This window comes from Carcharhinus amblyrhynchos, chromosome 7 (genome assembly GCF_965287045.1).
Source record: "Carcharhinus amblyrhynchos chromosome 7, sCarAmb.v2.hapA, whole genome shotgun sequence".
In the NCBI taxonomy this organism is placed as follows: domain Eukaryota; kingdom Metazoa; phylum Chordata; class Chondrichthyes; order Carcharhiniformes; family Carcharhinidae; genus Carcharhinus; species Carcharhinus amblyrhynchos.
This window is the reverse complement of record NC_137330.1, coordinates 124,333,919-124,351,825: the sequence shown is the minus strand read 5'-3', so window position 1 is coordinate 124,351,825 and position 17,907 is coordinate 124,333,919. Positions and strand designations below refer to the sequence as shown.

Sequence of the window (17,907 nt, the reverse complement as noted above, 5' to 3'; positions counted from 1 at the left end):
ACCCTAGGATTCTCTGGGAGGCTAGGGAGGAGATTGCAGAGCCTTTGGCTTTGATCTTCATGTCGTCGTTGGCTATAGGTATAGTGCTGGAAGACTGGAGGATAGCAGATGTTGTGCCCTTGTTCAAGAAGGGGAGTAGAGACCATCCTGGAAATTAAGGATAAGGATAGAAGACAGAGGGTGGTGGTTGATGGGAAATATTCAACCTGGTTCAGTTACAAGTGATGTACCTCAGGGATCTGTTTTGGGGCCACCTCTGTTTGTCATTTTTATAAATGACCTAGATGAGGGTGTAGAAGGATGGGTTAGTAAATTTGCTGATGACATCAAAATGGGAGGAGTTGTAGACAGTGCAGATGGATGTTACAGTTTGCAGAGGGACATAGATAAGCTGCAGAGCTGGGCTGAAAGATGGCAAATGGAGTTTAATGCAGAAAAGTGTGAGGTGATTCACTTTGGTAAGAGTAACAGGAGTACAGAATATAGGGCGAATGGAAGGACTCTTGGTAGTGTGGATGAGCAGAGAGATCTCGGTGTACATGTGCATAGATCCCTGAAAGTTGGCACCCAGGCTGATAAGGTTGTTAAGAAGGCATATGGCGTGTTAGCTTTTATTGGTAGAGGAATTGAATTTCGGAGCTGTGAGGTCATGTTGCAACTGTACAAAACTCTGGTGTGGCCGCACTTAGAGTATTGCGTACAGTTCTGGTCGCCGCATTATAAGAAGGATGTGGAGGCATTGGAAAGGGTGCAGAGGAGGTTTACCAGGATGTTGCCTGGTATGGTGGGAAGGTCTTGTGAGGAAAGGTTGAGGGACTTGACGTTATTTTCGTTAGAGAGAAGAAGGTTACGAGGTGACCTAATTGAGACATACAGGATGATCAGAGGATTAGATAGGGTGGACAGTGAGAGCCTTTTTCCTCGGATGGTGATGGCTAACACGAGGGGACATAGCTTTAAATTGAGGGGTGATAATTATAGGATGGATGTCAGCGGTAGGTTCTTTACTCAAATGCCCTGCCTGCAGCAGTTGTGGACTCGCCAACTTTAAGGGCGTTCAAATGGTCAGTGGATAGGCATATGGATAACATTGGAATAGTTCAGGTTAGAGAGTCATTAGATTGGTTCCACTGGTCGGCGCAACATCGAGGGCCAAAGGGCCTGTACTGCGCTGTAATGTTCTATGTTCTAAAGAGCTCAATGATACTCTAATATCAATGAATAATTTATAGCCAGTGGAATTTTGTACACTCCTGTTAATTGTCTACAGTTTTAATTTCTCTGCACTCTTCTTTCCTTGTACAGTATTATCAATGGGTTTGCATTACCTTTGAAAGAAGAACATAAAATGTTCCTAATTAGAGTACTACTACCATTGCACAAGGTGAAAAGTCTCAGTGTTTACCACCCACAGGTAAGGAATATTTCACCTACTCGGAGGGACTCATTCTTGCAACAGAATATTTTCAAGGACTGATTTGTGACTTTGGCTTGATTTTGGGGGAAGGGGCTGTTTGGTAGTGGTGGGCTATACAGTTAGATATGCTGCTGAGCAAAGATGGTGTTGGGGGTGTCAACAGGGTTTCATTGTAACAGCCAATACCAGAGTATAACGAGAGAATATTGAACAGTTAGCAAATGGTTACCAGTGTCTGGTTAGTGACTTGAAGACTTTGACTAGAACTAAAGGAATATCAGATTCCTTATTTTTCATAGCCAGGCCCCACGTTCCCTGAAACACTCATAGTAGCTAGAAGATAAATGTACAAACATATGAATTAGGAGCATGTGTAGGTCATTCATCTCTTTGAGCCTGCCCTGCTATCCAATAAGATCATGGCTGATTTTATTCTAATTGCAGTTCCATATTCCCACCTACCCCTCAATAATCTTTCACCTACTTTCTTATCAAAAATCTACCTAGCTCTGTCTTAAAAATATTCAAGAATCTCCTTCCTTTTCAGATTTCCAAAGATTGAGAGAAAAAATTCTCCAACAAGAGGAAACATCCTCTCCACATTCATGTTGTCCAGACCCCTCAGGATCTTTTTATGTTTCAGTCAAGTCAGCATGTCCAAACTTTCCTTTGATGACAACCTGCCATTCCTATTATTACTCTAAAGGTTTTTTGAAAGGGTTCTAATGTATTTGCATCCATCCTTAAATAAGGAAACCCATACTGTAAATAGTACTCCAGATATGGACAACTAGTGAATTCCATACATGCATCACCACTTGGGTGAAGAAATTTCTTCTCACCTCAGTTCTAAAAGTTTGACCCCTTATCCTCAAACTATAACTCCTAGTTCTGAACTCCCTCTGCCACCAGGAACATTCTTTCTGAATCTCCCCAGTCTAACCCTGTTAGAATTTTAGCAGTTTCAATGAGATCCCCTGTCATTCTACTGAACTCCAGTGAATATAATCCTAACCGACTTTGTGTCCTCATATGACAGACCTAATAATTGAGTCATTTTATTTAACTCTACATAATCAATTACCACTCTCCAAAAAATATCCGGTTTCCTAACTGGCCAAATTGGTGAATTGTTTGTGGAAGCGACCAGTTGTAAATCTCCCTGTTGCTGCAGACGTGTGATTACTTTCACAAACTCCCCTTCAGCTGGCTTTAGGAAACTGTACTGCCTTTGAGTTTTTGGGTCAGTGCCCTCTATGATTACTTCTCCTGTCATTTGACCGACAGTAATGCTTATGCATCGCAAATGCAGCTGCATGTTTAGCAATAATCTCTTGTATTGTTAAATCATCAAACATATTGGCAGGTTTAAGCCAAAATTCCCCAACTGTACAGACCCTGACTGCATAAGTCCCTGTAGTGATCTCTATTGATGCTTCATTCACATCTGCCAGATGGAACAATTCAGCGGATCAAAAGACAGATTACATCTGCTCATAAAATTGCAACCCAAAATGTGCTCTGCCGTTCGTAGAATCCCCACAGTGTAGAAAAGGCCATTTGGCGCATCAAATCTGCCCCAATTCCCTAACAGAGTATCTTATCCAGGCCCTTTTCCCTGCCCCATAACCCTACACATTTCCCATAGCTAATCCATCTAACCTACACACCTTTGGACCGTGGGAGGAAAACCCATACTGACAGAGATAATGTGCAAACTCCACACAGTCATTCAAGGCCAGAATTGAACCCGGGCATGAACTGAGAGGCAACAGTGCTTGTCACTGTGTTGTCTTCAGGCAAGACACATTAATATAGCTGGCTGGTTACAGACTACGTGCCCCAACTTAAACTCTGTCCGGTCCATTTCAAAGCCTCCTTGTAAATGTCCTGTAAACCACTCAAAATAATGTTTCATCAAGATAAACCAATATCTATGGATGTGTTAAAGGTAATGCGGGAACCCCCCATATTCCATAGGAATTCAGTGGGGTGGCCTGCCACCTCGCCCTCTACCATGAGTCTTCCTACACTATCCCACCTAACATTTTGCATCCATACTGAAGAAGCTTGACATATTCATGCCTTCAGGACTGGTGGATAAGGAGAAGCCATCTCCACCACCTGCTGCACTGTTCCCCCTAGTGGCTGGGCACATTGTCCCTGTCCGTGTCATGGAAAAACTCGGTGTCCATGTCTCTTTGTGCACTGGGAAGGCGCTCTACATTCCTGGGCAAAATGACTCATTTTACCACAATAATATTGGCCTTGTGTGCTGTTGTAGTTTTCCTCTACCTTTATCCACATGCACTGTATAGAGAGTTGGAAAATCCCAAGGATTAACACCATTCCCTCTTCCTCTACCACCTCCATTTCTCCTCACCAGACCAGAATTTGGTCCTTTTACGGGAATCATTTTCCCACTTTTAATTGCTTCGCCTTTATCTGCCTCTTGAACTTTCTTCTCCCAAACTCATTCCATTCACTTTAACACCCAGTATGTGTAACATCTGTGTAAATTCTCACAAGCTGCCTTTCCCTTTTCCGAAGTGTGCGTTACTAGGGGTCTCTTCTAACTAGAAAGGCCTTGTCTATCCAACCTTGTATAATCCATCTCCCCAAAACGTGAGTAAAATGAGTCCATGAATGAGTAGCATACACAGTTGGGATGCTCCCCTTTCCTTTGTCTACACTTAGTTAAACCTCCTTCTGGATTCCCTCTGTTATAATCCACTCTGGTTAATTGAGCTTCCCTCATAGCTTCCAATTCCCCTCGCCCTGGGGAGCAGGTAAAGCAGAATTGATCACAGGCCTTACACATATTAACATTAATTTTACCTCTTCCATATCATTGAGCTGTGTAAAATCCTCTGCTGATGAGTGCTTTCAAAAAACACAAGGATCTGCAGTGGACTCAAAAGTGGGGATCTTTTTAGCTATTTCCCCTAAATAGGCTACCAAAGTGGATTTGTGTAGGTGACTATATTTGGGTCATCATCACCTTCCTTGCAACTAATAATCACAGGATTCATCAGAGCAGGGTCAGGTTCTGAGGAATTAATGATAGGAGGTGGGTGTCCCCAGTCATCGCCGCATGTGACGTACAGTCAGGCGTCCTATTCTAGCTTCCCTCCCCCACCTTCCATTCTGTAATCACTGTCTCCCTCAGACTTGATTGTCCCAAATAAGATGTCATCCCTTTTGTGCGGATGGCTAGGATTTCAGTCTTGGCAATCTCCTGCTGACGCTGTCAGCCCCAAAAATTCTATTTTTTCTGCTGACTTGATGCAGGACTTTCGCTGAAGTGTGTAAGTTCATGCACTTTTCAGCTTGGTCAAAGCCCTTTTGGCCACAACATGGTCACTGTTTGCATGCTGCACTTCCTGAAAAGTTTTCTCAGTGTTTGAAATTGACCCATGTGCAACAATACATCTGACTCCTTTGCTCCTGTTCTACCACCTTTTCACGTAACTGTTTATTCTCCTGCCTCATATTTTCGAACTCGTCTTTTTAACTTTGAGGAAAAGAGTCAGAGAAAGCAAACTATTCTGAGCAACTGGCTATTGCTACAGCCTTTCTAAGTTTAAAGCACACTTCTCTAGAAGCATTCTACGCGCTACTTCCAACAGCTTGGACCCAGTACCAATTTACTACAGTGCTCAGCCTACTTGGGCCACTTTTAATTTAGATACTTTCTTATTATCCCCCATTCTTGACAGTCTGCCATTCTCTACACTTAACTCTTTAGACTTATTCTAAGGTACACAGGAGGCAACCAGTATAGGGGTCCAGCTTTCACCAAATTCCTGCTCAATCACTCTGACCCACTGTACACAAGAGACTCACAAAATACCCCTCGAGCCTGACTCGCAGAGTTTATCCATATTCCCCCAACCTAATTTCACTTAACAAATTCTGCTGTTGGTTTGTCACACTCAATTTATTTGCAATTATTTGTCAATTCCCCTCTGTCAGTTCATCCACCTGAGCCCTTGCTGTCACAAGAGACTACTACACTGTTAATTCCAGCTCGGGCTGAATGCCTGAGAATATGTACAGTTTTACAGTTTGATTTCACACTGTAGGGATGCTATATTTAAAAAAAGAAACTGATCACAATGTCCAATTATGACCAATAGAGTTACTCATTAATAATTCCCAAATATTTATATCAAATTGCATGTTTCACAGCCTAACCATATATGGCAGTAATCAGCGGCTCCAGTTTGTCTGGCACCTGTCCAAACAATCATCAACGCAGGTTCTGACTTGCTTCAACATTTCCTGACCTGTATCAGGGTTTAACTCGATCAAAAATCCCAGCATGCTTGTTTGTAGCTCTTAACCATTCTTGTTGCTGTTGGCTGCAACCATCACCTGAAGGTACACTCCAAGTCACTTACCATCCTCACTTGGAAATTTATTGCCCCATTTTTCAGTGTCACTGGGTCAAAATCTTGGAATTTCCTCCTTAATGCATTGTCGATGTACCCACACTTAAGGGTCTGCAGTTGTTCAAGAAGGTGGCTCACCACCATCTTCTGAAGGGCAATTAAGGATGGACCACATCAATAATGTTGCTTTTATCAATCTTCTATGTTACTTCCTCAACAATCTCCAGCAAATTAGTTAAACATGCCTTTCTCTTAATGGAGCAATGCTGGCTTTCCTTAATTATTAATTAATTGCACTTGTCCAAGTGACTATTGATTTTTATCCCACACTATGGTTTCCCTATCACTGAAGTCAAACTAACTGATCTGCAGTTGGTCATTGAATGGCAGAGAACAGGCTTTGGTCATTGAATGGCAGAGAACAGGCTCAATGGGCTAAAAGGCCAGTTTCTCTTCCTGCAGTTAACGTTTAATTTTTTTAATATGCTCCTGATAAAAGCCACACTATTGATGAGGTGCACGTGGATTTTCAAAAGGCATTTGATACAGTTTTTTTTATTGATTTACAGGAAATGGGCATTGCTGGCCGGCCAGCATTTATTGCCCAACCCGAATTGCCCTTTAGAAGATGGTGGTGAGCCATCTTCTTGAACCACTAATAAAAGGTAGGCTTTGCTTGGGAGTTGACTAATGTGGTCTGCTTTCTGTCTCTGCAGCTGGCCTACTGTGTGGTGCAGTTCCTTGAGAAAGACAGCAGCCTTACAGAGCCAGTGAGTAGAAAGCAATTCGTGTCTTCTATTCTTTGCATGTTTTCTTTGCAACAACCCGAAACTGGATGACCTTGTCTTGCACGCTCTCTAAATTGACCTGTTTTGATTTGATTTGTTACTGTCACATATATTGGGAAGCAGTGAAAATTGTTTCTTGCACACTATATGGACAAAACGTACTATACATTGGGGAGAAGGAAAGAAGAGGATGCAGATTGTAGTGTTACAGTTGTAGCTACAATATAGAGAAAGAACACCTGAATATAAGGTAGGTCCATTCAAAAGTCTGATGGGAGAAGCTGTTCTTGAGTTGGTTGGTATGTGATATCAGCACTTTGTATTTTAGTTCCCCACGGGAGAAGTTGGAAGAGAATATGTGCAGGGTGTGCGATGGCCTTGATTATGCTGGCTGCTTTCCTGAGGATGTGGGAAGTGTAGATGGAGTCAGTGGATAGAGGCTGGTTTGAGTGATGGACTGGGCTATATTCACAACCGTTTGTGGTTCTGTGCATTCTTGGGCAAAGCAGGAGCCATACCAAATTGTGATACAACCAGAAAGGATGCTTTCTGTGGTGCATCTGGAAAAATTGGTGAGAATTTTAGTAGACATGCTGAATTTCTCCATTTTGCTTCCCTCAAAATGACCTTGGGGCTTGCCGGGCAGTTGAAAGAAAATGATTTGTGATTTTCTCCCACTGCCATCCCTCCTCCCCTCCACCACTACATTAATTTCATTTTTGATTTGATTTATTATTGTCACATGTATTAACATACAGTGAAAAGTATTATTCCTTGTGTGCTATACAGACAAAGCATACTGTACATAGGACAGAAGGAAAGGAGGAAGTGCAGAATGTAGTGTTACAGTCATAGCAAGGGTGGAGAGAAAGATCAACTGAATGCAAGGTAGGTCCATTCAAAAGTCTGACAGCAGCAGGGAATAAGCTGTTCTTGAATCAGTTGGTACGTGACCTCAGACTTTGGTATTTTTTTTCCAGATGGAAGGTGGAAGAGAGAATGTCCAAGGTGCATGGGGTCTTCAATAATGCTAGCTGCTTTTCTGAGGCAATGGGAAGAATCAATGGATGGGAGGCCGGTTCGTGTGATGGACTGGGCTTCGTTCACAACCCTTTGTAGTTTTTTGCGGTCTTGGACAGAGCAGGAGGCATATCAAGCTGTGAAACAACCAGAAAGGGTGTTTTCTATGGTGCATCTCTAAAAGTTGACGTAAAGTGTAGCGGGCATGCCAAATTTCCGTAGCCTCCTGCGAAAATACAAGTGTTGGTGGGCTTTCTTAACTATAGTGTTGGCATGGATTGGCCAGAACAGGCTGTTGGTGATCTGGGCACTTAGAAACTTGAAGCTCTCGACCATAGGAGAGAATTAGGAAGCATAGGTTGGACTAGGAGACTACAGGGTCTGGGAACGTCCGAAATGTGGAGTTTTTTCAAGGAGCAGCTACTGCGAGTCCTTGATATGTATGTCCCTGTCAGGCAAGGAGGAATTGGTCGAGCTAGGGAACCGTGGTGCACTAGGAAAGTTGGTTCACTGGTTAAAAAGAAAAAGGAGGCTTATGTCCGGATGCGACTTGAGGGCTCAGGTTGTGCACTAGAAAGCTTTAGATTGGCTAGGAGGGAGTTAAAGAGAGAGTTAAGAAGGGCTAAAAGAGGACATGAGAAGACTTTGGCTGATAGGATTAAGGAGAATCCTAAGGCGTTCTATAGATATGTTAAGAACAAAAGGTTGGTTAGGGCAAGATTAGGGCCAGTTAGAGACAGCAGTGGGAATTTATGTGTGGAACTGGAAGAGATTGGAGAGGCATTGAACCAATATTTCTCTTCAGTGTTCACGCAGGGGGACATAAATGTAGCTGTGGAGAACACTGGGTTACAGGGTTGTAAACTGGACAGTATTGCAGTTGATAAGGAGGATGTGCTAGTTATTCTTGAGGGTTTGAAAATAGATAAGTCCCCTGGGCCGGACGGGATTTACCCTAGGATTCTCTGGGAGGCGATTGCAGAGCCTCTGGCTCTGATCTTCAGGTCGTCGTTGGTCACCGGTATAGTGCCAGAAGATTGGAGGTTAGCGAATGTTGTCCCGTTGTTTAAGAAGGGGAACAGAGACTTCCCGGGAATTATAGACCGGTGAGTCTTTCTTCTGTTGTGGGCAAGGTTTTAGAAAAAATTATTAGGGATAGGATTTATAGTTATTTGGAGAGTAATGAAATGATTAGAGATAGTCAGCATGGTTTTGTGGAGGGTAGGTCGTGCCTTACTAACCTTATTGAGTTTTTTGAGAAAGTGACCAAAGAGGTGGATGGGGGTAAGGCAGTTGACGTGGTGTATATATAGACTTTAGTAAGGCGTTTGATAAGGTTCACCATGGAAGGCTTCTGCAGAAATTGCAGATGTATGGGATTTGAGGGTGATTTAGGAAATTGGATTAGGAATTGGCTGGCGGATAGGAGACAGAGGGTGGTGGTTGATGGTAAGTATTCGACATGGAGTTCAGTTACGAGTGATGTGCCTCAGGGATCTGTTTTGGGGCCACTGCTGTTTGTAATTTTTATAAATGATCTGGATGAGGGTATAGTTGGGTGGATTGGTAAATTTGCTGATGACACCAAAGTCGGAAGTGTGGTAGATAGTGAGGAAGGGTGTCTTAGTCTACAGGGAGACTTGGATAAGTCGCAGAGCTGGGCCGAGAGGTGGAGGATGGAGTTTAATGCGGAAAAGTGTGAGGTAATTCACTTTGGCAGGAATAACAGATGTGTAGCGTATAGGGCTAATGGGAGGACTCTGAATAGTGTGGATGAACAGAGGAATCTAGGTGTATGTGTACATAGATCCCTGAAAGTTGGGAATCAAATAGATAGGGTTGTTAGGAAGGCGTACGGTGTCTTGGCGTTTATTGGTAGGGGGATTGAATTTAGGAGCCGCAGCGTCATGTTGCAACTGTACACAACTCTGGTGCGTCCGCACTTGGAGTATTGTGTGCAGTTCTGGTCCCCACATTATAGGAAGGATGTGGAGGCTTTGGAGAGGGTGCAGAGGAGGTTTACCAGGATGTTGCCTGGTATGGAGGGGAGGTCCTATGAGGAGAGACTGAGGGATTTGAGGTTGTTTTCGTTAGAAAGAAGGCAGCTACGAGGGGACCTTATTGAAACATATAAGATGATTAGAGGTTTAGATAGGGTGGACAGTGATAGCCTTTTTCCTCGGATGGAGAAAGCTAGCACGAGGGGGCATGGCTTTAAATTAAGGGGTGGTAGTTATAGGACGGATGTCAGGGGTAGGTTCTTTACCCAGAGGGTGGTGAGGGATTGGAATGCCCTGCCTGCTGCAGTTGTAAATGCACCTAGTTTGGGGGCGTTTAAGAGATCCGTGGATAGGTTTATGGATGGTAAGGGTTTGGTTTAGGTTAGAGGGTCATTGTTTTTTAACTGGTCGGCGCAACATCGTGGGCCAAAGGGCCTGTTCTGCGCTGTAATGTTCTATGTTCTATTTCCACTTCACCCCCATTGATGTAGACGGGGGCATGTTCTCCACTACGCTTCCTGAAGTCGATGACAGTCTCCTTCGTTTTGCTAATATTGAGGGAAAGATTATTGTTGCCGCAACAGTTCATCAAATTCCCCTTCTCTTTCCTGTACTCTGTCTCCTCGTTGTTTGAGATCCGACTCATTATGGTGGTGTCGTCAGCAAACTTGAAAATCAAATTGGAGGGGAATTTGGCCACACAGTCATAGGTATATAAGGAGTATAGTAAGGGGCTGAGGACACAGCCTTGTGGGGCATCGGTGTTGAGGAAATGAGTCTCTCCTCTATATCTTAGCTTAATTATTAATGCAGAAGCTAAATATAGAGTCATTGGGGTTTACAGCGTGGAAACAGGCCCTTTGGCCCAACTTGTCCATGCCGCCCAGTTTCTGACACTAAGCTAGCCTCAAGTGCCCACATTTGGCCCATATCCCTCTATACCATCTTAACCATGTAACTGTCCAAATGTTTTTTAAAAGACAAAATTGTATCTGCCTCTACTAATACCTCTGGCAGCTTGTTCCAGACACTCACTGCCCTCTGTGGGGGGAAAAAAAATGCCCCTCTGGACCCTTTCGTATCTCTCCCCTCTCATCTTAAACCTATGCGCTCTAGTTTTAGACTCCCCTACCTTTGGGAAAAGGTGTTGACTACATCATCTATGCTCCTCGTTATTTTATAAACCTCTACAAGAGCACCCCTAAGCCTCTACGCTCCAGGGGAAAAAGTCCCAGTCTATCCAGCCCCTCATAATTTAATCATCAAGACCCGGTAGTGTCCTAGTAAAGTTTTTTCTAACTCTAGTTTAATTTCCTTTCTATAATAGGGTGACCAGAACTGTACATAGTATTCCAAGTGGGCCTCACTAATGTCTTGTACAACTTCAATAAGACATCCCAACTCCTGTGTTCAATGTTCTGACCAATGAAACCAAGCATACCAAATTCCTGCTTCACCATCCTGTCCATCTGTGACTCCACTTCCAAGCAGTTATGAATCTGTACCCCTAGATCTCTTTGTTCAATAACTCTTCCCAATGCCTGAACATTAACTGAGTAGGTCTTGGCCCAATCTACCAAAATGCATCACCTCGCATTTAGCTAAATTAAACTCCATCTGCCATTCATCAGCCCACTGGCCCAATCAAGATCCCATTGCAATCCTACGTAACCACCTTCACTGTCCATATGCCACTAATTTTGGTGTCACCTGCAAACTTACTAACCATCTCTCCTAAATTCTCATCCAAATCATTAATATAAATGACAAGTAACAGTGGACCCAGCACCGAACCCTGAGGCACACCACCTGTCACAGGCCTCCAGTTTGAAAAACAATCCTCTTCAACCATCCTCTCTTCTGTCGTCAAGCCAATTTTGAATCTAATTGGCTACCTTCCCCTGGATTCCGTGAGATTTAACCTTACGCAATAATCTACCTTGCGCTACCTTGTCAAAGGCCTCACTAAAGTCCATGTAGACAACACCAACTGCATTGCTGTCATCTACCTTCTTGGTTAAGCCTTCAAAAAAACTCAGTCAAATTCGTGATTTTCCATTCTCAAAGCCATGCTGACTGTCCCTAATCAGTCCTTGTCTCTCTCTAAATGCCTGTAGATCCTGTCTCTCAGGATACCTTCGAACAGCTTGCCCACTACAGATGTGAGGCTCACCAGTCAGTAGTTCCCAGGCTTTTCCCTGCAGCCCTTCTTAAACAAAGGCTCAAAGTTTACTACCTTCCAATCTTCAGGTACCTCACCTGTTGATGATTCAAATATATCTCTGGCAGGGGACCTGCAATTTTCTTCCCAGCCTCCACAATGTCTTGGGACGCATTTCATTAGGCCCCAGGGATTTATCTACCTTCATGTGTTTTAAGACTTCAAACATTCCTTGCTCTGTTATATGTACACTCCTCAAGACATCACTATTATTTCCCCAAGTTCCCTGACACCCATGCCTTTCTCAACAGTAAATACCGATGAGAAATATTCATTTAAGATTTCACCCATCTTTTGTGGATCTACACAGATGACCTTGTTGATCCTTAAGAGGCCCTACACTCTCCCTTGTTATGCTTTTGCCCTTTATGTATTTGTAGAATCTCTTTGGTTTGTCCTTTACCTTATCTGTCAAAACATCTCATGTCCCCTTTTTGTCCTCCTGATTTTTCCCTCAACTCTATTCCGACTCCACTTGTATGAGGAACAGTTGTGGATTCTGCGTCTGTACTCGTTGGCGTTTAGAAGGATGAGAGCATAAGAGGGGGAACGTATGAGGGGGGATCTTATTGAAACTCTCAGGATACTGCAAGACCTGGATAGTGGACGTGGAGAGGATGTTTCCACAAGTAGGAAAAACTAGAACCAGAGGGCACAACCTCAGGCTAAAGGGACGATCCTTTAAAACGGATGAGGAGAAATTGCTTCAACCAGACAGTGGTGAATCTGTGGAACTTTTTGCCGCAAAACGCTGTGGAGGCCAGGTCGTTGAGTGTCTTTAAGACAGAGATAGATAGCTCCTTGATTGATAAGGGGATCAGGGGTTATGGGGAAAAAGCACGAGAATGGGGATGAGAAAAATATCAACCATGATTGAATGGCGGAGCAGACTCAATGGTCTGAGTGCTTAATTCTGATCCGTTGTCTTATGGTCTTATGAACAACCTTTGTATTCCTCGAGGGATTCACTTGATCCCAGCTGCCTATGCATGTCATATGCTGCTGCCGCCTCCTTTTTAACCAGGGCCTCAATATCCCAAGTCTACCAGCCTTGCCCTTCACTCTAAGAGGAATGTGCTTGCCCTGAACACTGGTCACTTTTGAAAGTGTCCCACTTACCAGATGTCACTTTGCCTGCCAACAGACTCCCCCAATCAACTTTTTAAAGTTCCTGTCTTATACTATCAAAATTGGCCTTGTCCCAACTTAAAATTTTAACAACACCAGGCTAAAGTCCAACAGGTTTATTTGGAATCATAGGTTTTCAGAGAGTACTGCCCCTTCATCAGGTGAGTGGCTGATGAAGGTGCAGTGCTCCAAAAGCTCATGATTCCAAATAAACCTGTTGGACTTTAACTTGGTGTTGTGAGACTTCTTACTGTGCCCACCCCAGTCCAACACCGGCATCCCCACATCACAGAACTTTAACTCTTCTGCCAGACCTATCTTTCTCCGTTGCTATCTTAAAAATATGGGTCTGGGGTGATGCTTCACAATCATATAATTTCCCAACTGTAATTCAGTAGCTCTTGTTACCGATGCTTGTGGAATCCACCTTTTTGGAGGCTTCAGGTGCTTTAGTGAGGGGAGGACAGATTGATATTTGGTCTTGTTAATACAGATCTGATTCCAGTGGTCACTGATGGATGCCTATGTTATTGTTCTGACTGATGGAGAGTGGTTATTGCTTGTGGGTGTCTGTTGAAACAGCTCTGATTGTGAGGCAAATGACTTCCTTCTAATCTTGGTTACAAATTCGACAGAATATGCATTGACCTCATTTCTTGAAATCAACCTATCGAATTATTTTTCTAGATCCAGTGGATAGTATTTGATGTAGGACTAAGCAGGAGCATCCTGCTTTTTTTCCATGATATCGCCATAACTAACTTCATAATCAAATGAGCCATATTTAAAAATAAATTATCTTCAGTCCATTTACATTCAGTAAAAAATTACTCAAATGCATGACATTATAGAATAAAAGTAAATTACGTGAAATTTATGGGGGAAGAGGGATGTTGGAGTCACGGAGTTCTGGCACAATACTACTTTCTCATCCCGTATATAATCTTGTTGCTGAACCACTTCCTTTGTTTCATGTACAAATTCCTCCCCAAGGCTTCCAACTGTCATTTATGATGTGCAAAGATGTCTTGTATCTGCTTTGTTTCTATTGTAGGTGATCGTAGGTTTGCTCAAGTTCTGGCCAAAAACACACAGTCCAAAGGAAGTAATGTTTCTGAATGAACTGGAAGAAATTCTCGATGTTATTGAACCCTCTGAGTTTGTGAAAGTAATGGAGCCACTTTTCCGACAACTCGCTAAATGTGTTTCCAGTCCGCACTTTCAGGTAACCCTAGCGTTCCCAGAAAACACTTGCTGTGGAATTTCCTTCCTGATGACAGTAAAGTAGCCACTTTCCTTTTCCTTGCTGCAGTTGGGTTTCTTGTATGCCCCTTCTTATCTCTTCCCGCTTCGCCTGATTAAGATCCTTTCCACTGGTGTTCTGAAAACAGGCATTGAGGGGTATTCCAAGTATGCAGTAATGATTCCATCAGACCATAAGAATTAGCAGGCCCAGAGCCTGCTCCACCAATCAATAGGACCCTGGCTGATTCATCATTCCTCGTGTCCACTTTGATTAAAAATCTATCTCAGCCTTGAAAATACGCAAGGACTCTGCCCCCACACCTTTATGGCAAGGAGTTCCAAAAGCAGACAACCCTCAGAAGAAATTCCCTTCATCTCAGTCTTAAATTGGCAGCTCTTTATTTGGAGAATATGCTTCTGGCCCTAGACACTCCCATGAGGGTCTAAATCCTCACTTACCTCATCAAGCTCTTTAAGTTTCAATGAGATTATCTCTCATTCTTCTAAATTCCAATGAGTAAAGGCCTAACCTGTTCAACCTTTCTCCATAAGACAGTCTCTGTGCACTGGGGATCATCCTATTGATCATCGAGATTGCTTCTCTGAATTGCCTCCAATAAAGTAATATGTTCCCTTAAGTAGGGGGCCACAGTACTCCAGATGTAGTGATACTAGTATCGTGTACAGTTGCAGCAAGACTTCCCTATTCTTATACTCCAACCCCTCTTGAAGTAAGGACCAACACTCCATTAGTCTTCCTGATTCCTTGCTGCATCTTGTGTGCTGGCTTTCTGTGTTTGTGCACAAGTACCTCCATGCCCCTTTGTGTGGCAACTTTCTGCAGTTTTTTCCCATTTAAATAATATTGTGTTCTTTTGTTCTCCCTTCCAAAATGAACAAATTCACATTTTCCTGCATTATACTTGATTTTCCAACTTTTTTCCCCCCACTTAACCTATTTATATGTCTTTGTAACCTGTTTGCATCTCCCTTGTATCTTGCCTTCCCACCTATTTTTGTGTTGCCTGTAAATTTGGCTACATTCACTTCCTCCCTTCATTAATATATATATATATTATAAACAGTTGCGGTCCTAGCACTGATCCCTGTGAAACCTCACTAGGTACAGGTAGCTAACCTGAAAAAAATTCTCATCAGCACTTGCTGTTTCCTGCCCATTAGACAATTCTCCATCCCTGCCAATATACTACCTTCAACATTGTGGGCTCTTAACCTTTTGTGAGGTATCTTGTTGAATACTTTCTGGGAGCCCAAATACAACACATCTACTGGTTCTTCTCTATCCACTCAGGCTGAGACTCAAACCGTTTCCCTTTCATGAAGTCATGCTGATTCTGCTTGTTTAAATGATGATTTTTCAAATGTGCTGCAATTACTTAAAAATTGATACATTTTTCCAACAATGGATGTTCAGTTCTGTAATCTTTCACTTCTACTCTACACAGAAGATGGTAGAAGCCAGAGTACAGTGTGTGGTGATTGTTAGCCAATTCCATACATTACCCTGTATCTATATTTATCCTTCCCCATTTGTTCAACTGAAAAGCTTGACCTTTGTTTAGCTAAAAAGTTTGATTTGGATGTTGCCGTCACTTTCTACTTGTTGAGGGAAGCCTCTATATGGTGCACTATGCAATAAATGTTGGTGAATTAGGTTATTTTATTATGCTGATGTTTGTTGTCCTGTTTCAGGTGGCAGAGCGAGCTTTGTATTATTGGAACAATGAGTATATCATGAGTTTGATCAGTGATAATGCTGCCAGGATCCTCCCTATAATGTTTCCTGCACTCTACAAAAACTCTAAAAGTCACTGGAACAAGTAAGTCTGCCTTCACTTATCCATTTTGTAGCAGGTTGTACGGTTTCGTGTGCATGATAAAGTGGGAAATAATTTGGAACATCTGACTTGGCCGTAATGGGTACACAGCCTAGAGAGACCTGAAAATGGGGCTGGTGGATGGTATTCCTTAAGGTGAATGCTTCAGTGTTCTTTTCTGAACCCCTGTTACTCGGGGCTTCTGAGAACTTTGAGGTTTAATAATTGAGTGCATGGGCTGATTGTCATTTCCTCTGCTAACGTGCAAAATAGTGAATCGAGTATTTTCTTAGTAAATGATATCGGTGGTTAGAAACTTGGTAAAATGTAGCTTAAGCTGAATTGTATTAAATCTTCAACTCTCCTAACGTTGAAATATCTCATCTGTGTTCAGGACAATCCATGGATTAATTTACAATGCATTGAAGCTATTTATGGAGATGAATCAGAAGTTGTTTGATGATTGCACTCAGCAGTACAAAGCAGAGAAACAAAAGTAAGAAATTTTATTGGATTCAAAGCATATGTGTGCAAGAGACAAGGGAATTTGTATTGGCGTCGGCGGCAGTAATGGGGAAAGAGGGAGCTGTGTCTTTAGGACAGTCTTCACCTGAACTGCACTGGGATCTGTGTCATACAATCCTTACAATTCAAAAAGAGGCCATTCGGTCCATTGAGTCTGCACTGACCACAATCCTACCCAGGCCCTATCCCTGTAAATCCACCTATTTGCCCTGCTAGTCCCCCTGACACTAAGGGGCAATTTAGCATGGCCAAATCAACTAACCAGCACATCTTTAGACTGTAGGAAGAAACTCACACAGACACGGGGAGAATGTGCAAATTCTACACACTGTGATCCACGCCGAAATTGAACCGGATCCCTGGCACTGAGAGGCAGCAATGATAACCATTGCGTCACTGTTCTGTATATAACGAGTTGTATAATTAGGACTACACAAAGGGCTTAATACTAAATAATGGAGGGGGGTAACGTGACAGGAAATTTGGAAAGTTAGAGAGAAGTGACTAGGCTTGAGCGTAATACTGTTAATGTTATCCACGGCATGACTGGAAACAGCAGAGCCTACAAACATGAGAGTACACCAGCATGTCTGATCAATGGAGGAAAAATCAGCTTTAAACTAACAGAGGGAAGGAAGGTTTGCGTGAAAGGAGATTTAGAAATCCAAAGATAGAACTGAGGCATTGATGTTGGTAAAGTCAAGCTGAGTGGAATAGGGTGGTACACAGTTTAATGAAAATTTGATAGAGGCATTCAAGATCCTGAAGGGTATGGGCGGGGTAAATAGTGAGAAACTGTACCCACTCTAGCACCAACTACTGGAGGATACAGATACAAAATAATTGACAAAAGGAGTAAAAATGATGCAAGGAAAAGTTTTCTTTTAACCCAGAGGCTTGTTGGTTATGAATGAATCCCCTGAGAGTGGCAGAAGCCAGTTCAATCAAGATATTCTGAAGGGAATTGGATAGTTATCTAAAAAACAAGAATGTGGCAGGGGAGTAGGACTCTGCACTAACTCTCAAAGAGCATTCTACAGAGTCAGTGGACTGAATCACCACCTCTTACACCGTAAAGATTGTGTCCCTGTTGGTTGACAATTAACTATCCAGCCTCATTCCTCTTTCCTGTACTTGGTCAACAAACTTGTAGGTTACACACCTCCAGTACATTTTTTAAAAAAGTCATGAGGATTTCTGCCTCTACTTTCAGGCAGCGAGTCCCACCATCCTTTGGGTGAAACAATTTCCCCTCAAATTCCCTGTAAATCTCTTACCTTCAATTCATACCCACTTTTTATAGACCCTCAAGGAAATTCGGCATGCCCACT

General features: G+C 42.8%; 1 protein-coding gene across 4 annotated transcripts in view; it reads left to right on the top strand.

Annotated features, from left to right (window-relative positions):
* ppp2r5d (protein phosphatase 2, regulatory subunit B', delta) overlaps positions 1-17,907 on the top strand; it is a 210,524-nt gene that overhangs the window by 143,694 nt on the left and 48,923 nt on the right. For all 4 annotated transcript variants that reach the window (XM_080193089.1, XM_080193088.1, XM_080193087.1 and 1 more), the window contains 5 exons: positions 1,306-1,414; positions 6,528-6,581; positions 14,023-14,193; positions 15,927-16,054; positions 16,446-16,547. In XM_080193089.1, the coding sequence (XP_080049215.1) occupies positions 1,306-1,414; positions 6,528-6,581; positions 14,023-14,193; positions 15,927-16,054; positions 16,446-16,547 (564 nt within the window). The remainder of the gene's footprint in view (positions 1-1,305; positions 1,415-6,527; positions 6,582-14,022; positions 14,194-15,926; positions 16,055-16,445; positions 16,548-17,907) is intronic.